At 28.2% G+C, this 22,513-nt stretch overlaps 1 protein-coding gene across 4 annotated transcripts in view; it reads left to right on the top strand.

Annotated features, from left to right (window-relative positions):
- The first annotated feature begins 202 nt into the window (after window positions 1-202).
- Window positions 203-22,513, top strand: part of pps (protein partner of snf) — a 208,876-nt gene continuing 186,565 nt past the window's right edge. For 3 of the 4 annotated variants that reach the window (XM_075373576.1, XM_075373568.1, XM_075373551.1), the window contains exons 1-3: window positions 203-520; window positions 14,121-14,254; window positions 18,396-18,731. In XM_075373576.1, the coding sequence (XP_075229691.1) occupies window positions 14,134-14,254; window positions 18,396-18,731 (457 nt within the window). In that variant the 5' untranslated portion in view covers window positions 203-520; window positions 14,121-14,133. Of the gene's footprint in view, window positions 521-6,725; window positions 6,839-14,120; window positions 14,255-18,395; window positions 18,732-22,513 lie in introns of all 4 variants that reach the window. The other variant, XM_075373559.1, reaches the window with a different exon arrangement.

Raw genomic sequence — 22,513 nt, 5'->3', positions numbered from 1 at the left:
TAACAGTTTAGTTGAGAAATAAATTTCAAACCCATATGCATACCACATTCATAAAATCCAACATATCCTTAAAAAAAAGAAATAATAACCAATTATTATTGTACAATGATTTGTCTGCTTCTTTAACATATGAAACGTGCAATACTAGAAACCTTCTACTCTTTACGTTTTAATGTTCCATGCTGTTGTTGGCAACCATGGCACAGTAAATATAGGGATTTTGTGTTGAAAAGTGTGAGGGGTGTCTTCTTATTGTATTCGGATCGTAGCGTTTGTGGACGTTTTGTGCACCTCAAAGTTATTAATTTTTATGGTATTAATAATATATCTGTTCAATACTGTTAGCATTACACTGTTGTAGGTAAGCCAACTGAGATGCCGCCTAGAATTTAGGAAAATGGACTCCTTCAAAATGGCGTTCTTATAGTGGTTAGTGTTATGTGCAACGATTTGTTTTTTGCCATGTGGTTGATATTAACTGTTACTTCTTCCATTCGTCGCATTTAAGTATTGATATTAGGTATGTAGTATTTGGTATAACTTAGTTTTAAGTGTTGCTGTTTCATTTTTTTTTTCCACCTAGCTCGATAGCCATGTAGCTGAATGTCCGCTCTTTTTTGAACGTAACCTAACCTAATATTTAAAAAAAAATATATAGAATGGTATTTTTCATGCACGCAGCCAATTCTAAACATTTTATTTGAATTCATGAAAATTAAATATTACTTTTCATACAGAGTTTACAGTTGTTTCCTCAATTATCTCGTTAGTTTTTTTTAATAGTATTTAGAATAGTAAACATTTGTTTGTATGGAGTAATGGTCCATTTATTAGTGATGTTGAAAAACAGGCTTAGAAAACTAAGCCTGTAAATTTTATTTTGTCATTCTTAAAATCATATTCTATTTTGATGGATGAATTGTAAAAATCTTTGTATATGATGAGTTATGGAGTCTGTAACTTACTTTAACCTTGTATTACTGAGAATGTAATTATAATTAATATGTGTTAACTACTGCTAATGACAGTGTGTGATATTGTGATATTAATGCATAATTTTGCGTAAACTATGATGCCGTAAATATCTCAAAGCAAGCTGAAAACTGTTGGATCAAGTAGTTGCTTTGTGTATTCCGTAAATAAAAAAATGGTTTAACTTAGACTTCAATGTAAAACATTTGATTTCATTCTATTATAAAATAAATTTTATTTTAAGTAGTACATTCTTAGTTTTCATTTTAATTAATGTTAAATGTTTACTTTTAAGCAGGTTTTTCTACATGTACAGGCAATTTGTATAATGTGTCATTCATTTTATAAAGGAGTAAGTTAATCTGTTGTTTTACATCCTTTTTTGCTAATCTTTTTATCATGTAGAATTACATATGGTGCAAGAGACTAATCAGTTCGAATTTTTTTATTGGGTAGTAATGATATTCACTAATAGCTAATTTCTTTGGTAAAAGAGGTGTCAGTTGTAGTGCTGAATATGAATTGTGTTTCAGCGAGCTTGGCGATAAAAAAGGTTGCCAGAAACTACTTCACTCTTTATTTCTATTTCATTCTTTATCAGTTACCAAGTCTAGTATGAAAATCCTTACTTAGTTTTTTTACTTATCTTTTCGAATGCTTGGTTATATTTGGCAGTTACTTGTGTCAAGTTCCCTACAGGCTCACTCGACATACATATTGAGGAGATGTGTTGTATAATAAACAGTTGTAGGTGACCTGACATGACATAAGTTGCTCTTTTATATGGCATAACCATTTTTGGTGCATGCTTTGACAAGGAAGTGAAGAGTGAGGTGGAAATCTACTTTTTCAGAGAGTAGCATGTAGCCTACTATTGCATGAGCAAGATAATTTCAACAGATATAGTTATCCTTTCAAGTGATATCTTTACTTCATTCATTAAATGAAATGGCAGTTATTGTACTTGGTTGCTTTTAACAAAAGGAACTCTTGATTGGTGGGTGTTTTTGTTTTATGAAAAAGAGAGTGACAGATAATATAATAAATTAATATTCCCATTTTGTCATAAAACAGTGTGTTTAAACATGTTACTACTTATTCTTAGCAGGAGAATTAGATTAATTATGATTGCTTTTGATGTGGTTTATTTTTCTTGTTAAAACACATTTAATGAATTAAAATTAGTTATGTTAGAAACGACTGTAGGTTTATTGCAGAGCTCTGTAATAAAAAATTATTATGTAAAATGTTTCTATTTTTTAACATGGCCTTTTTTAATTAAAAAAATAAAAAGGAGACTCCTTCTAACTACTTTTTTTAACATTTTATCAAAGTTTATAGCTTCACATATACATTATTATAAAAGCTAATTGTAGAAATAGGAAATCATGCTTTATTTGTTAGTTTCATTGAATTTTCCCATTGAAGATAAATGGTTTCTTGATTCAGATGCTTATGAAAAGTTGTGTATATTTGTGTCTGTAATTTAGAGCTTTTATGTTTCGTCTATTTATGCTTTGGAACAATTAATTAATTCTGTAAAATATACTATCAATAACTTGACAACAATTTTTATATAATAACAATGTTAATTCATTCCTTATTTAGTATTTTGTAACTGATAATGAATCCATGAATTAGAAAAGCATTTTATATGTATTGGTTAGTTTACTTTAGGCTTGCGTTAAATGCCAAAATGATGCATTCACAGGTGATATATGCTAATATTAAAATATTAATTCTGAAATAATATTAGTATTATTACTATACAATTATTATTCATATTTTAATGTAAAGTTAATAATGTTTACCCAATAAAATGGGCAATTTAAAGAATTTAGTGATTTAAAAAAAAATTATGCTACTTATTTAGAAAGATATGACATGCATTCAAAAGTTGTGGTATATGTTGTTTTGGTCATCGTGTTAATCATCTATGAACTAGAAAAAAATTTGCCCAAACATAATTTTTAAATTTAACATAATTTTATTGTAATGATAATGATGAGTTTTTTTACTTTTTCATAATGTTTGAGAAGAGAATAAAAGTCAATCATGACACAAACATTAGTTTTCAAATAACTGTATTTTTATATACTCTATTCTAATGGAAACGGATCATATGTAGCATCAAAAAAGCATCCATGTGATGCTTTTCACCTGAGTTACATCCCTTGTAAATTACACAGTACCTTACCCTATCCTAAAGAGCACAGTAAATTTTTACAATATATTTACTCTGAAATGCATTAACATATAATAAAAGAATGAAGCTAAGAAAGGTAAACAGTATCAACATAGAAATCACAGTGTTCTTAGCAGAAAATATAATAATAATTAATAACAATTTTAACTAGGTTAACCAGACCAGAATTGTAGAGAAATTAGAAAATTTAAAATTTTAAATTGTAGAGAAATACAGTAAAGAAATTACATAAGACATTAGCAAACGTACGGTTTAATAAACAATATATTTTCAATCAAATAATACCTAATTACTCTAAAATTAAAAATAATAATAGTTACCCAGCAAAAAAAGCAATTAAAAGGCAGAAATAGATTGGGTAAAAATGGAAATTAAATCTATATATAAAAAAGGAAAAATTTAATAAAGAGTTACTGCACCTACACCTAAAACTCACCCAACACCTTTAGTCAATACAGTAAATAATAGAAAAATTAAAAGTATTATAAGTACAATAAGTTTTGACAATGGAGTTATTCTGAAATGTGTCAACATATAATAATAGAATGAAGCTAAGAAAGGTAAATAGTACTCAGCGTAGAAATACACAGTATCCACCAAAAATTTAATAATTCATTACTGTACAAGTGTAATACACATTATTTTCAGACTAAATAATTGGTTAATGTATACAGTTACTGACTACCCTAACAATCTGTTAATTTAATATTAATGAAACGAGTGTTAGGTAGGTTATGTTTGCTGATATCATAAGAAGTTCAGAAACTTGTTTAATTTAATTTTTGTAAGTTAATCGTGATGGGGCATCAGTGTTACCAGGATGTGGAGTTTAATTTCTGCCAACTAACATATTTACTAATTATTATTCACGTGTAACTGTATGTACCAAAAAGGGTATCGCCACTTTCACAAAAAGTGTGTTTCTGTACTTCCACAACCACAAGTTTATTCTACAGTATGTAAAATACATTTGTGGAATATAAAATAAGTTCCACAATTTTTTTTTCATATTATGTAGAATAGAACAATTGATTGTTTACCCATTACTTAAAACATTATTTTGATTCATGAAATTGTTAGATGTTAATAATATAATCTTAAAATAATTAATTGTATTATTAGAAAAATTTTATAATTTTAACTTATTAATATGAATTGTGAAAATGAAAAGTTCTTTAAATTTAGATTCAAACTTTAAATACTATATTTATAACCTGATTTGATTTGAACGTTCTTGTAAAAAGAGGAGCAATTCCTTGTAAGTCATCACTAATTGATTCATTATCAGCCACACTTATAACAAATTTATCAATAATATTTTTCGATTAAATATTGCTCTTCTAAAGATATTTAAATTTTTTTTTTATATTTGCATATTACTTTCAGTTATGAAGTTATGCTTATAGAGCAACATTTCTTATAGATCAGACATTTTAATCAGGTTGAGGTTCAAATGGTTATCTTAAAATAAATGATAGTTTTACTTAAGAAATTTCATCTTCCAAAACTTATTTTTTTTTATGGTTTATTCCATTTTGTTATGGTAGTTTAGTTTTTGACATGACTCTATTAAATAATATTTTGGGTTGTGTTAGCCAATCCTGCATTTCACTTTTGTGTAAATCTGAATTCAGAGCTGGATTTTCAAGGAAATTTTAATACAGTGCATTGGCTAGCACTATTGTCAAGTTAGCCAGTAGGATGTAGGAAATGTTTTAATAAAACATTTACAATCCGCATTTTGAAATTGTTTTAATTGAGGACTTTGATAGTTATCATCACTTTTCTTTGATGGACCTGTTAGGAGGGTGTTGGGAACAAATCCTTTCTGTCTCCAGTCTGAACTCTTGCATTTTAAAATTTAAAACATATATCATCCTTGCTTCTGTTGTTATGCACCCATTACTCTGTGTAAAAAGTGGGTGCGGTTTCATAGAAATTAACAATGTTTCACCCTTCTTTTCTATGTTGTATTTGTTAATGAATTTTGCAGACTCTAATATCATATTTTTCCAATAATTGGCATTGATGTCAGCTGTTTTTCTATTTAAACTAAAATTAAAAGTCGTTTTACTGATTGAAGACCGATTTGCTTTGAAATTCAAGTCCACTTTTTCGTGCGGACTCTTGAAATGAAAATCTTGATTTTTTTCAGTTGTGTAGAAGTCTATATGCTGAATCTCATCCTTGTTCAATTATCTAAGTCCGATTTTAGACGAGATTGTCACTGTTTGCAGTTAAAAACAGAGGATTAGCATCCTTGTAGTTTTAAATTCTTTTATGAATTTCCAGAACTGTTTTCACTTACGAGTAGCTGTGCTGTTTTTGCTACTTCTCTGACAAACTACTTAATCATTCTGATTTTTCACATAATTATAAAAGTTAACCATGATTTCCCATATCTGGATGTCAATAACTGTGTCTTCATTATTTGCTATTCTTCAAGGGGCATAATGGCTAATAAAATCATGTGTGTAATACAAAGTGTTATTACACGAAATGTAAAACTACTCATTTGTAAGCACAAGCATATGGAACAGCTACTACAAACTGCTCTTCCTCATTAAAAAAAATTAAAACAAACGTAAAAACCTCACTGCATGTGATAGAAATCACTAAAGGATAAACATTTTGTTTAACAGTGAAAAAAAAAAATGTAAACAACTGTAACTGTTATAGTGACTAACATTCTTTGTACTATTCTTTGCACTAATTGAATTGTAAGATGATGATTCATTATCTATAATGCCTCTTCCTGTAATGTATAATGGTTTTTTATATTTAAAAAATATTGTTTCACTGTATAAAACATATAAATGGTTGTTTTTGATTCAACATAATTTTGATTCCATTTAATTATACAATGAAATTCTTTCATAAACAAAAATCTTTATAATTCAACCTCTCAGTATCTATGTTGATAGAGGGTGTCCAATTTAAAATGCAACCCACTAATCAGTCTTCTATAATATTTTTAATTGACTGCCCAGTTCCCTATGTTTTACTTGAATGGACTCGTTTAACAAGTGAACATTTTGTCGACACAGTACATTGGTACTGATTGCCATAACAAAGCAATCATAATGCTCATTGCATTGTTAATTAGAAGATCGTGTTTTCAAAAGAAGAACATGTTATTTTTTTTTTATATTTAAGTAGCAATCAGCGGTTGCAGTGCAAGAATCTTTTTACTGTATCATGATAAACCAGCACCTAACAACAAATTTGTTTCGAGTTTAGTGGCTAAATTTAGAGAGACAGGTTCTGTTAATAACAAGAAACACAAACGATCAATGACAGTGTTGAATGTAGACACATTTGCTGAAATCAAAGACCAGTTTACTGCCATGCCTAAAAACATAATTAGACACTGTTAACTGAAATTTATTTACAAAAATCAACCATTCATTGGGTAACAAAAAAATAAAACTTACGACCATATCAAATTTTTAACTTTTTGATCCAGACAAAATAAAAACAGCTAGAATATTGTCATTGGTTTTGTGCGTGAGGGTATTCATGTTATGGATTCTATTTTTTTTCACAGACAAGGCATGGTTTCATCTAGATGGCTACATAAACAGCCGTAACAGAAGGCTTTGGAGTGATGAAAATCGCCATGCTATCATGAAAAACAATTGCACCTGCAGAAGATATATGGTATGCAATGTCAAAAAAAAATTATTGGTCCTCTTTTCTTCAGGTACACCATTACTGCAGAGCAATGTCTCAGAATATTTTATTGCAATTCATTGCACTCTTGGAAGAGGAAAATTAATACAGCTGTTTCCAACATGACAGTGCAAGATCACATTTTGCACATTCAAATTTTGATTTTGTTAACAAATTTTTTGGTGATCGTGTTATTGGTATTGGCATATGGCCACCAAGATCTTCATATTTGACTGCGCCAGATTTTATTTTTTTGGGTTTACCTCAAAGAAAAAGCCTACAGCAACCAACCACAAACACTTGAATAACTGGAGGTCAATATCGAACAAGCTGTTTTAAATATCAATCCATAAATAAGGGTGGACATGTATATTCATGAAGGCACTTCCAGCATTTACTGTAGAATTTAAGGTGTTGGAAAGTTTATAAATAAAATATTTAATGTAATAACTTACAGATGCCTTTTTATTTAAATATACTGACATAAATGGGTTGCATTTTATATGGGACATCCTGTAGGTGTTCTAATTTTTTATTTATAATAATTATTTTAAAAGATTTAAAAAAAAGTTTGTCCAATTATGTTGTGGTTAGGTTTTTGTATTGAAACAATAAATCTGAACTGTGTTGAATGGCTCCAAGATGCAGTAGGGAATTTCAAGAAGCAACGAAGAATGTTAAATATTGCCAGCCTTTCTGTTAAGGCTTTGTAGTTTTTTAAATGCTACTGTAGTTTGATTCTAAAACTATTTTAACATACACTCCAACTGTATTATAATGTAAATTTATGTTTTTTATTTGCAGTGATTAAAAATATGTTAAGGTATACATTTACATGTGGGTAAGGATAGTTAGTAATTAGGCATAATAAAAGAAGGGAAGAAAGAAAACACTTTATTTTTAGTTTTTTAGTGATAAAATATAATGTTTTGAAAAGGGTAAACTAATAATATAATTAGTTATATTATAATTGTTTTAAAAACCCAATTAGAGTATTTTATTATTTTCTTGAGTTAATAGGTTTTTTTGTAAATATGAGTAATTATTTTAAAAACCTACAACAATGATTAGATTTTCCATCCACCCCTTTGCAACTCTGTTGTGGATTCATTTCACACTAAAATTTATATTAAGGATTTGGGCAGCAATTTTCAAGGTTTATTGAGAACTTTGTACAAACTTTGTAGATTGCAGTAAGAAATTTACTGATTTTAAAATAGACTAAACACCAGACACAATATAAATTAAATTGATGTTAGAGAACGTGTTGAAAGGGGTTTCCTAAATGTTTCTAAATAGATTTTACTAGAGAAATTTTATAAATAGTAGTAGTGTGCAATACTTAAGTTAATGTTGGTAATCTCAGTGTCCATTGCAGTTAAAGATATGAGTTATCTCCTGTATTCATTACCTTCCTGGTTCATGTTGTTTGGATTAACAGGTGAGAAATATATCTGGTTACCTTTTGAGTGAAAAGGGCATGAACAAATTGTGAAAATTATGTTTGAGTTTCTTGAAGAAGATTCAGTGCTAGAGGATGTAAGTTATTGGATGAGAAGAAATATTAGAAGTTACTGGGGTTTTGATGACATCAGTTTTTTTTTTTTTAAATAATTGCAGAAAAAATTTTCCACCCAATGGGTTTTTCATTACCTGGCTGCTGAACAGAATCAGAATCACCTGAATATTCAAACATCATTGAAGCAAAGATTTGAAAGATCATGAATCCTATTTAAAATTTTTTCTATTGTTGCCTGTGAAGTTATATAGCAGTTTTGAATGAATCTTTTGTTACATTTTTATCTATTTAGTCAATCTAATTTACCAATCTTAATATTCAGTGAAAAATGAGTATATTTTTAAAATTTTGCTGGTTAGGGTATGTAATACATAATGTATACAGAACTTGAAATCAAACTGTGAACAATAATTTATCAATTTTTATAAATTTACACTCTTGTATGTTTCCAAGATTAGGCTTCTTCTTCTGTTGTTCATATTGTATTGTATTTATATTTAAGTAGGGATTAGGAGATCTGACAAGCTTTCCTACCATTAGGCTTATTAATAGGTCCATCAGATAAGAAACTCCATTGCCTAAAGAAGAGGTGAGTACTCAGGTTGTGTACAACTCTCCACCAGATCAGTCCAAGGTTTGTTCCATCAGCTTGAGGAATGGATAGGTTTCTTCATGAGATTAATGCAGTCATTGCTGGTTGTGACTCCTGTTACTGCCTCCTCCTTGCTCTTCTCTCTGTAAATAATGTGTTTATGATAACATTCATTAATAGCTGTTATTAACTTGCTTAGTATCTTAAACATATAGTAGCAATAATTACATCTTTTATCAGCTAATTTTCCTAGTAACCCCTAAGAAGAAACAGGTTTATCCACATGTATATTGCAGTTTTATCTCATGGTCCAATCATTGATGCACAGACATTTGGATTTATCACTGAATTAATTGATTTTTATTTATAGTGTCTTAAGTTAACAACATAAATGACTACCATATTGAAATGGCAGAAACAAATTCATATTGAAAACATTATAGTACACAACTATATTTTCAACATACTTAACTATACTATACTTTTACATACATACTACATACTATACTTTAACTTGCTTTTTATTTTGTTAACATGGTAAATTTTATTGCCTGACCGAAGAAAATGTAATTTTTAATTGTAGTTTTAATTGTAATTTTAATTGTAATTTTTAATTGTAATTTTTAAGTATATTAACTTAACAATATTATTACAAGTATTCACTACTAATTTTTTTATTTGTGGCATTTTTTAATTGTTTATAGTTAAGAAAGTTCAAAATTAAAAAAACAATTCAGTACTATTATTATGTCTTTGGATATACAATCATTTGTATGTAGATAGATTTTTCACATCCTTTTTCATAGATAATATAATTTTTTTTTCACACAGTTGTGAACATGTGCGAAAATTATCATTCATCAGTTAATTGTTTTGCAAGTCACCTTTAAGTAAGCACTTTTTGTTCTTTGACTTAAATATAATAATAATATACTAAATAATAAATATTTCAGTTATGACTAATTGTTTGCAGTTTTGTAATTAAGTGTCTTGTAAGGGACACTACTGCAGATAGTGAGGTGTGATTGCTTTTGGTATTGCATTTGCCAGGCTAGTCTGATAACAGAATTAACACTACCTCATCAAATTTGTCTTTTGGATAAAAAATCCAGAAGACAAATTAGTTTAGTAATGAAAATTACTAAACTGGTTGTTATCTTCATTAGTCATTGTTGGTGGATGTTGTAGAAATTTAGTTATTTGTTCTAGATAAACAGTTGAAAGGAACCAAGAATGTAAATGTATAAAAGGTACTGTGTACCATCACTGTGATGACTTGTTGCAGATCTAAACTTTAATAAATAGATTTGTTATTAAACTTCAATTTTTTAATTGAATTATGTGGTTGTTGGTACTGTAAGATATTATGTATAAATATACTGTTAACATTGTTTCTGCTGTTAGTAAGTCTCCTCATTGTTATTATAGGATTGCCTGAATTTTAGCATGTCAGCGCCTATTAAATTTACACAAATTTTATTTTGTAAAAATTTAATTGCATTGCATCTAATGTAGTAACTGGACATATTTATAATCGTCCATTTTAATTGATATTAATTATTATGTATATTTATTTTTTGTTGTTTTGTGCGTATACTTAACGCTATATAATTATTCAATAAAACATCAGAGATGGTTTAGTATCATTTGTTATTTACAAAGGTTGGGGTGTTGCAGGGCTGCTTATACAATTTCTGTAATGAAACTATAATGTTACATTCATATATACAAAGTATATTCTAAAAATAAACTTATTATTTAAAAAATAAAATACGCAACACATAAAAATTAAATAAAAAAGCCAGTGAAGAGTTGCATAATTTTTTCCAGTTTCTTCAGAAAGCTATGCATCCCTGATTACCTAGGGATTAAGCCTTGTCAACTACTTGAGAAAGATTAAGTGGGACATTAAAGAATGTTAATGTTTATTAATTTTTAGTAAAATTTTGATGAATGAGACTCATGGGGAAGTATCTCCCCCATTTCCTTTATTAATTGTAACCAAAATTAAATTGCCTCACTGACCCATATTTAGAGATTATTGTACATAGTTTCATAAAAATCATTACTTGATCCAGTCTGTAAATATCAAACAAAACAATAAAAAAAAAATACAAAAGTATTATGCTCCATCTCCGAATTAATTTGGCCTAATATACTACCAATGTGACACTAATGTTATAGAATCATCTAATTAGTACAAGAATATAACTTTATATGAATCCAGAAATGACAAAAAAGAGAAATTAAGGTTAAGGGTACCTCCATGCTGTTATGGGGACTTGAATGAGACCAAATATCATCGGTGTTAATATTTTGTGTGCTTGATTTTGTAAGTTACAAAATGTAATAGTTTGTTAAGAAATGTAGTTTTTTTTGTCCATATTGTATTATATTTATTTTGTTATGTCAGATGTAATCTTAGTTACTAAAGTAATATTTTGAAAATTTCTTTCACTATTTATAAACTATTGTTATCATGTGCCTTTTATCAATCTCAATATCAATTTTTCAGTTGAAAATCAAAGTTGCCACATTCTTAAGCTTGCATAATTTTGGGCACAACTCTGCCCACCATTAACACAGGAAAATCAAAGTATTGCCATAACTCAGTCACTTTTTTTTATGTTGTATTGTAAGGAAAAACTTACTGTATTAGATGACGTTGAGGCTCATATTTCCACACACTTTCTAACTCCAAGAAAAAATTTAAATATTATGATATTCAAACTTATTTTTTTTAAACTTTTCTATTTCTGGGAACCAGTAAAAACCTCAGTAGTTGTTTTAAGAGTTAGGTAGGTATCTTCTCCCTTTCCACAGGGACATGAAGTTTTGTTACCTCGTCATTTTGTAAACTTTGAAATTATTCTTATTCAAAACATTTATCTTTAAGAAATAAATTAAAGGTGGTGGTATTAAGAGTAGTGCCCTACTTGTATCCTAATCTTTTGTGAACAAAATTAAATTTTTGAAGTATTCTAACTATTCTTGTTTAATATCTTATAGGTATTTTTGTAGTTACAAAGATCTTTTTTGTCAGTTTCTTCCTCCATTTCAGTATCATATTTTTTAATACATGTTCACTTGTGCACCTGCAAAACACTTTAAAAGCAATATTGTTCTTGTAAAAAATGTTTCATAAACTACTACTTGCTAATAATTCTTTACTAGGCAATTTTTTGCTGATCCATTTTTGTTTGTGTGTTCACAAATAAAGTGGACGTTTTCTGGCTCTTTTGGTCTCTAACCAAGCTAACTTTTGTATATGAATAATGTTTTTCACAGTTGTTTTTAATGGAATTTTCAACAACTTTTCCTTTATACATCTTCTTTTTATTTTTAAGAAACAGAGAAAAAGGTTCTGAATGTAACCTTTTTCCACTTGGTGGAAAAATTTTGATTTTTTATTTAATTTTGAAAAGAAACTTCATTTGGTAGCCCTATTGTATTTACTAAAAAACTTAAAATGGAAAATTTTAAAGTGAAAATAAAATGTTATCTTCATAGAAATGATTTTTTTTTTCACTCTTTGTTATCTCATTATCAGACTGTTGTAATATAATTACTCAGGTTTAACAAAAAAAGTATACTTGGTTATTCATTTTTGTATTTGATGCATCATAATTAACAAAACATATTCATATGAAAAGGTGGTGATTTCCTGTTTGTCACCCATTTTATATTTTTAATAAAAAATGTATATCACAACATGAAAAATTACATCGAAAACATTTTAGAAAAATTTCAAAATTTTGGCTGTATCAATTTTTTTAAATGTTGGTAATTGTTAGTTCTATTGGATAAAAATACATAAACATGAATAAAAAGTATATTTTTTTATTAATTGAGAAAGTTGTAAGCACATGCATCAAACTAATAATGAATCTTGAAAAAATAAAGAAAAATGTGAAAAAAGAAATGTAATACGGAGAAGCCAAAAGAGAATGATGTTAAATTAAAATTTGAACTATGGTTAGGTTCAGGCTTAGAAATTATTTCAATAGAAAATACAGTTGAAAATTAATGGAAAAAGATTTTAAAAAAAGAAGGAAATATTGAAGGCAGGAGAGAAGATGCTGACCCACCGGGTTGGTCTAGTGGTGAACGCGTCTTCCCAAATCAGCTGATTTGGAAGCCGAGAGTTCCAGCGTTCAAGTCCTAGTAAAGCCAGTTATTTTTACATGGATTTGAATGCTAGATCGTGGATACCGGTGTTCTTTGGTGGTTGGGTTTCAATTAACCACACATCTCAGGAATGGTCGAACTGAGAATGTACAAGACTACACTTCATTTACACTTCAGTTACTGTAGCCATAAAACCATGGCTAATATAAAATATACTGAAACTGATAAATGACCATACTTTTTCAATGTCATTGCTGATTTATTCTGATGATGCAATTCTAGTTTTTTATATTTTATTGTAAGTTCCAGTTTAATTAACTTTGCATCTCTTATTGCAATGCACAGAAATTCCTCACCCTGGTTTTGATCTATTTTGAGCATTTATATGTGATGTTTCCTTTTTGAGTTTTTTGAAATCATTGTAAAATTGGAACCCAAAGACCAATAATTTCATGATATTGGAAGGTTTGAATTATCATTTGATCTGAACTGTGTTCTACTTCCCATTGCATTGTATTCACATTCTTAGTCACATTTTTATATCATTCTGTTATTAAAATTAGATCCTTCGATTAAAATATTTTATTGACTTTCTCTTATTGCTAGTGCCCGTGAAAGTTTTTATGCTTATATTGAATTATTTTATGAATATCACTGGGGATTCTCTCTTCAGGAAAAACATTCAAAAACAGTACATTGCTGGATAAACATCCATAGTATGCGTGGAAGTGTTAGTAAGGGTTTGCTTTAAATCTTTAGAAATGACTGTTTGCTTGTAAGAGGATGTATTATCTACAAAAAATTACTCTGATGTATATAAATATCAAGTAGCATTAAATTTTACCTACAACTATTGTGTATAGTATAATTTTAAGTTGGTTGATCCTTTTTTTCCTTTCTATTTAATTTTTTTGTATTGTTTAAAGTTATTTTATTGCTTTGATTAACTGGTCTTGCATAAAATTATTCTGATATTATTGTATTTTATTATTTTGTGTTTGTATTGCTTTATGATTGTTTTGTTGTTGCAGTGGGTCAAATGCAATGTCCAGCACATTTGTTGCTGATAGCACTGATGATCGAAAATCAGACGACACATTAATAATTATTGTAAATGCTGATGGTACATTGTCTGTTGATCCGGATGCTTTAAATAAATTATTAGGTAAATACAATGTTATTTTTGCTTTTAATTGTTCACTAGATCAAATGCAATTTAATTATGGTAAAGTGTTATTAATAAATTTTCAGTATAAGAATTATGAAAAAATTGAATTATTAGAAAACACTCTGAAGAACCTACCAGAATATTCAGGTACAGTAAAAAAATATTTTTCGAAACTTCCAGCTAGTGTTTTGGTTTGTATAAGGGAATATTATTAAATATATCTGTTTTTGACCTGTGTGGTAGAACTGTATCTTTTTATCTTTGGTTAAAGGAATTGAAACAGATAGCTGTCAGTTTGTAATAAACTGTTAGTAATTGTATGCAACAAAGTTTTTTTAAATTTTATATGATTTTGTCACAATTGTATGTGTGTCATCCAGGAAAAATTTAAGCAGTGTTATACTATATAGAAGTTTTCTGTCATTTGTGGTTGAGAATTAAAAATTTCAGGGACATTAATCAAAGTGATTTATTATTACTAACGGGTGAATTAAATTGATTATGAAAACATTTTTTAGTTTCTATTCAAGTTAGTAGACTTTTCAGATGAAAATATCTTATGCATTTGTTTTGACAGGCTAATTTATTGTTCTGATCTTTCAAGACACTAATTGCTGCTCAGTCAGGCTTTGTTTCTTCTAGTGTCTGTCAAGTGTGAGTTTTTTGGCTAGTTTCTGTCTTTCATCTAGAAGGTTCTGGTATGAATCCTGGTTTGGCTTGACTTTTTTACACAATAAAAATGTCTTCTTTCATCCAAAAAAAGAAAGTATATTAACTGTAATTTTTGTTATTACAGTGAATTAGTTAAAATTATTATGTTCAAACTTTCATTTTTTATTATTTGTATAGAATTCCTCTTATTGCTTCTCATTGAACAAAGATTTTGAAACAATTTTGTCCATGACTGTTTGAAAATTATTTAAGAATATAAACTTTTTATATTTAAATTAATTAAAATAAAATAGAAACAAATTAAAAAAAATTGAACCACAAACTGAATCAAATTTTATTAAATCATTTTTGCACAACTTATTCATAATTTTTTATTGCTTTTTTGGACATCTTCATTGACTGTTGCTGCTGTTGTTATTTTGGAGTCAGCCGATATTATTGCTACCAGTTTTCTAATTCAGGCTAAAGTATTTGAATATGGTAAAAAAAACTTATGTTTGATTTGAATTGTCTCTTTATCTAGTACATAATTGTTACGTGTGTATTTATTTCATAATGTTCAAATGGTTAAGATGTCATCCTTTTTGTGTAAATGTAGAATTCCAAGGTGTTGTGATTTACCAACCTCTCTTAAGAGAAGTCCAAGCAAGATCAGCTGAAAACATTGATTTATTAAATTTGGTTTACTGTTTAAAAACTTTATAATTTAAAAAAAAGTTTTATGTAAACAGTAAAGTAAGAGGGAAGTCAAAAGTGTATGGTTCTTTGTTTACACAGGGAAGAAATATTCTTTTACATATTGTCACTGGGAGTGGTTATTCAGAGAATGAATTTTTTGCCACTGTTGTTATAAACAAGGCACATAATGTCTTTATTGCCATTGTAATCCTTTGCACATTCTATGTAGTATTATGTAGGTTGTTCTGCTGTCACATTTTTAGTTACATGATCTTCATTTAATAAAGTACAAAAAAGAAAAAAATTCATGTTTTATATATCCAGATTTAGAAGGTAAAAACAATTATTATTTTTTTAACTTCTTGTAAAATTTTATTACTGAGATGTATGGAAAGTTTTATAACTTGTTGAAAGGTAAATTGATAATTTTCCACAAGTTCTATTATTCTTACTTTAATAACTGTGATTGCTAAAGAGTGCTTATACGTCGTCTATTGCAGTTCTTTTTTTCCTTTAATATTATTATTACTATTACTAGTAATACTGGCTATCATGATGGGTTTCATGTTTACTATCATGATTTTAATGACAGCAGCTCCATTTACACTTTGTACTTTTACATTTTGTACTATCTTTACATTTGAATATTTATATATTAAGTCTGTTTATTGTTAATCGGGGCCTGATGAAAACAAATCCACCCATTACACCAAATATTTCTCCGCATCAAAGCAAAGTTTTCAGCAGAGCATGAGTATAGTGTCAAAATCTCACATGGCTTTTTCAGATCATATTTGCTGTCTTCCTTGATCTTATGTTTATGTATTACAGCTTTACCTAAAACATGAGTTATAATGTAATGTGTTATAGATTTTACATAATTCCAGTGTTTAAAAACTTTAATCAGGGCTGCCACTCAAGATCCCGCTTTCATTAAACATAAACAGAAAAATCTTTAAAAAGTGGGGAGAAAACTATTGTATTGAATGCATTATACAAATCTTGTGAAAAACTTCAGCATAATTTATGGACATCAGTGAACAGGGCCACAATATTGAAAATGAAATAATCAGAACAGGTGAACTAATTATGTCTAGTAAAACTTGAAAACAAGTTCGACCTGTCATTAGAAAATTTGATAACATACAGTCTGGTTGTTTATACAATCCTTTCCTAAATAACAAAATGCCCTACTTCAAATAAAGTACAGATATAAATGTCAGCTATAAATGATGATCCTGATCTTCCCAATATTAAACTAGTGTATTTTTTTTTTATTGTTATTAGAATTTAAATTTGCGACTGGAAAAAAGGCAAACTGTAATCATAGATGGGGAGAACATCACATTGTGGTCATGGAGTTATTTGAAAATAAATATTAAGAGACCTTAGAAATAATAAATGAAACTTTTCTATTTGGACAAGACAGGTTATAATGAAAGTTTTACGACCCCAGAAGTTAGACATGATGCAACTATAAAATCAGCAAAAATAAGCATTTTTGTAGACATTAGCAGCCTACAATCATCATGTAATGGAAAACATTTAGTTATACTTATACCTTAAATTATTTGTAGGAAACAGAAGCAGGTTTTTTAGATAGCCACTTATTATTTGAATTGAAAAAGTTGGGTGGTTACCATGTGGAAATAAATAGTGATGTTTTTAAAATACTGATTGTTTAAAAAAATTGTGAACTTCTTACCAACTAACTGTACAGTAATTATAGATAATACACAGTATTGCAGTGTTAGACTTGAATGGGTACCCTGGAGTTTTTGGCACAAATGTGTTATTGTTCAATAGCTCCATGAAAAAAAGATAAGCTTTGACTAAAGTAACCTAATTGCTTAACTTCTGCAGACAGTAAAAAGTAATTCAGGCTCTTTAAACAAATATTTATCATTTAGTTGTGAAAGAAGACCATACAGTGTTAAAGTTGCTTTCAAATCCACTACATCTTGAATTATATGGAACTAATTTGGGATTCAAGTAAAGGGCCACATAAAGCTTGTAACAATAACATTTTTAAGGCTTACAAATATTTTGGAAGAAGGTTGACTAATCTTATGACAAAAAAGTGGTGCAATTGTTTAATTTGTTGTGTGTGTGTGTGTGTGTGTGTGTCGTATGAAAAATAAAAATAAAATGGCAACTTCAAATTTTGATATTGTTGTAAAATTAATTATTAACTTGAATGATAACGGATCTATTGAGTTAGAGTTGGAAGGTAGTATGGAAGAAGTTATTCCTTTAACAGATGATGAGATCGTTATTGAAAATGTTTATAAATGTGTAGGTGATACTTATTTGTTGTTTGTTTCATTTGTGTTGCAATTAAACTGGTTTTTTTATCAAATTTAATTTGCTTATGTAATAATGCATTATAATTGAATTTTTAATTTTTTCATATTTTAAAGAAACATTCATATTTATCATGTTTTTAATAATAATATTATGTTCTGTGTTTCGTAATTAAAATAAATAAAACAGATATTTTCTTACACTATTGTACCAGTACATAAGAGAGGAAAACAAGGTATACCTATGAAAGGAGAACATAAAGTAAACAATTTTAATTGTAAGGGTACATGCCCCTTCAATGTTTACTATGTTTACATTTGGTCCAGACTAATAGTGATCAAGACTTTAGAAGCATTTTTTAATTTTCAAATATTTATTTCAAACAAAATTTAGTCTTTCAGTATTTGAAATTGATATTGACTAAAATGATTTTTTTAAATTTCTGTAATAAACTTTAGTAATTTTTTTATGGGGTGTTTTTCAGCAAATCAGCATACTACTGGTGTGAGTGTTGTTCGGGTTGGTGGAGATCGACAAAATGATGGCATTGCTGAATCAAATGAAGGTGCTGGAGATGATGATAATCCTCATATCAACCTCACAGTGGAGGGTTTTTATCCACCAGGTTCAACTACTGCTATTAATTCCACTGCTTCTGCTTTGGCAGCTGCGACTCCAGTTACTACAAGTGCTACAGATGTGGCAGCATCTGTTGCTCCTCCTACCACTACTATTGTATCACAGCCTGCTACAACTACCAGTGGCATTACTATCACTAGTACATCAAACGTTTTACCTGTTGTATCGCCTGCTGTTGATGGTTAGTTTCATTTGCCTGATGTTTAGCATGTAAATTAATTATAAATTGTTCAAATGACTGCTTGAAATGACAGCTTGAGATTTCATATGTTTTCAGTTTTTAAACAGAAACTGAAATTATTGATTAAAACTAAGTGTATGCATGGATAATCAGTTCCTGAAGCATAAGCTATATGGTTAATTTTAATGTATTATTTAAAAAATTTTTATTAATATGCTTTCTGTTTGAATTTAAAATATAGAGTGTCTTTAGATTTCAGCTGATTGTGATTATTTCAGTTAGTACATACATTCATATTAAAATAAAAGTTTTTTAATATAATTATATTGATTTTATAAACTAAAGCAATTTAAATCTAGTTGGTTACATGCTTGAATGAGGTTGTAAAGGAGTTTTGGAAAAAAAGTGTATGCTGATCAGTTATCATACAATTCAGTGAGATCTGATATGCTAAGAATTATTCTTTAAAAGGTTTTTAAAGATTTTTTTTTTGTCTGGTAAGATTTAGATCTGATTCTGGTGTGAATTACTTCTGATTAGGGTAAAGGTGTATTATTTTATCCCTTCTCATAGTAGTTACCTTGTAAATTCAGCTACTACCTCACTTGTTTCATCTCTATCATACTAGCTAGTATAATGTGATTCCTATTAGTGCATTAGCATCCTTATTGGCGCTTGGTAGATTAGTTATTCTACATTTGGGCTGCTGGGGATTCCCATTTCTTATTCAAGTTTTGCATAAAACACAGCTTTGAGAAGTCCCAGATAATGACTTGAGACAGCTTTTGTGGAAAGCTGCTTTCCTACTCTTCTTAATATGATAATTTGGTTTATCAAATGCTTTCTTAATATGAATAGTGCTACTGAAATTTACTGGCCTCTAAAGCGAGATTGTGATTCTTATGTTTTGACACTATTGAATGTCAATGATGTTAAATGGGATGGTTGATCATTGTCTTAGTGATGTTCTTGATTTTCACAGAGGTTTATGAGGGTTGTCACTCATCATTTTTAAGCATCTTTAATTCATTATCATTAGATCTATTGTCTGAGACACGATGGCAAACAACAATTAAGGAAGAAATCTCAATTTTTGCATTGTTGTTTTATAGATAGTGATAGATTTAAACAGAAGATATTCTGGTGCTGTCATAAAAGGAAGATAGATAATTAAACTGGTTTATTAAAAAAATATGTTTGTTTAGACCTTTTTAAAAGTGACCTCTAGTAGTTTATGTTTTATCCAAGCTGGAAAATTTCAGTTAAGGTGTGTGTATTAGTTATTCAAGGTAGGATTATAAATAGTTTTGAGCAATTTTTAAGTTTGAAATTTTGATAGAGATTGTTCTGAGATAATGTTTACAGTGGATTTTAAATTAGATACAGTTTAACTTTTTCAAGACAGCTTGTGGAGACAGTAGTCACGCATGACCTACAGCAGTTTACATCACATGTTTTAAGTTGCATTAAAAAGGAAATTCTAATTTTTAAGAAATACGTAATATCTGGTCCAAATCATTAGTTTTTAAAGAGGTGTTTTAAGCTTTTTAATTTTAAAAGGTGATAGAATCTAGAATAATAAATATGTAAATGTAAAATGTGAACCATCAGATATTTAAACTCTGTAAAGAATAAAATTAAACAAATTGAAGTAATTCTCATTGAACTGTTTTCTCAGTAAATATTCATTGTAGTAGTTATCATTGGGTTGAGTAGACAAAAAAGTAAGTAAAAGATTAATATGAATCTGAAATGATAGAATACAGTAGGCTCCGAGTTTGCGATACTGTATTTCCTATAAAAGTTTCTTAATGAACAGGGAACATCCATGACTTTCTAAAAATTGAGAAAGATACTATAAAATTAAATGTTGGTGGAATATCATAAAAAATGCTGGAGCTGTTTAGTATAGGGTGGTTTTTATGATATTGACTATGACTACTACATAATATGTGACCTTAGCACTAGGGTTATACTTACCAAGTTATTTCCTGCCATGGAAATCTTAATGTTATAGTTTGAAATAGGTCACATATACATTAAACCTATTGTTAAAAAGAAAAATGATCTAGCAGTTGACAAAATGTTTTGAAAATTGCTTAAATAAAACTACTTAACTAAACTACTTTATTTTATCATATTTTAAGTTACATAGTGAAAAAAGTTAATGTATGTTTGTGTATAGATACTTTTTAAAAACATCTTGTTTTATTAATTGAATTTTTTAACATTTTTATTTCTTTTGTAGTATTTATAGTTAGTATGCTGTGCAGTATTATTAAATAAACTACCTAGAACTGATATATTAAAAACTAAATTCTATGTATATTTTTATACAGGCTGTCTCGCGAAGAAACTGAAAATGTTTGGAAATGAAAATAAAGGAAAAGGTTCATATATAATTATGGGCATAATACATATATAATTATGAGCATCTAGAAAATGATTTGTTTATAGTTTATTTATAGGTTCTGAAAAATTTCACTCTGATATAAATTCAAAGATACATACGAAGGTATTTGGAATTTAAATCAAGAGATAGATTTTGTTGGTTTTTGACCTGAATAATTGAAGAACATGTCCGTTGTAATTTTTGAGGAAATTATTATAAAATGTAAAAAAAAATCAGTGCCCCAAAACACAGTTTCTTATCTTTGTAAACTGTTGAAATTTCGTAGAAAAATTTGTAGAGAATATAATTCTGTGAATTTATATTTTGTTAGTTATATTGCCTACTTACAATATAAAAAAAATATAAATTCAATTTTTTAAAAAGTTTCTAAATAATGAACTTTTATTTTTAATATTTTTAACAAAACACAATAAATTTAAATAATGCTATTAAACTGTTGACCGATTCAATTTTCCTTTTTATTTATTTTTAATAGTTTATTTTGTTTCTGAATATTTTCACTATTAAAATGATTGTTTTATTTTGAAATTATAGTACAGTATTTTTCTGCCACGTTGGTCTGCTTTGTTTTTAACTTCTAAAACAAAAATCAAAGTTTTTAATTTCTTAAACTCTTTGTGTTCAGTTAATGTTACATAAATTTTCTTGGAATTAAATTCTCTAAAAGTCTTGTTTTAAAATTTTATATGTACTGGCAATTTTATGAAGTTATTGTATATCAAACCTAACAAAAATATATTTTCTGACACCGATTTTTGCATTTTATAGTTATTTTATAAAAAAATTACTAGAGATATTGTTCAGTTTCAACAGATACAGTTTTATTCAATTTCTCAGGTCAAAAACCATCAAATTTATAACTTTACTTAAGTTACAAAATGTTTAGTATGGTTTCATGTAATCTTGGAGCACAGAAATCAGGGGAAATTTGTATAATTTTTTCTTTATTTTCAATTTTAGAACATGTGCTGAAATTCTTTTAATTTAGGAGGCACTCCATAAAATGAGGTAAAGTCAAAAAGTAAAAGGAGATTTCTCTTTCCCTTCAATCACATGTGTCTCATGTCACACTGACTGTTGTGCTATAGATCAGAATCTCATATCATTTGTTTATTGGAAGTATTATCTCATTATTGGCTGTTTATGGTTGTGTTTTAAAATGAGGGCACTTGTTTCGCACCAAGGAAGAAATAGTAGTGTGATGTGTTTTCTCAATTCTAAAAGGGAGAAACTAGAAGAGGTTATTCATAGAGTGCAGAGGTGTACAGAAATGGTTATTTAATTGGAAACAAGATTTATAAAATCTATTGATTGCTTTAAAAAAGATAGAAATTCTATCAGTAATAATGGACAACTGGGACCTTCCACA

Source organism: Lycorma delicatula, chromosome 1 (assembly GCF_047948215.1).
Source record: "Lycorma delicatula isolate Av1 chromosome 1, ASM4794821v1, whole genome shotgun sequence".
NCBI classification, from domain to species: domain Eukaryota; kingdom Metazoa; phylum Arthropoda; class Insecta; order Hemiptera; family Fulgoridae; genus Lycorma; species Lycorma delicatula.
Note: the sequence above shows the minus strand (reverse complement) of the source record. Positions and strands in the feature narration are given on the sequence as shown.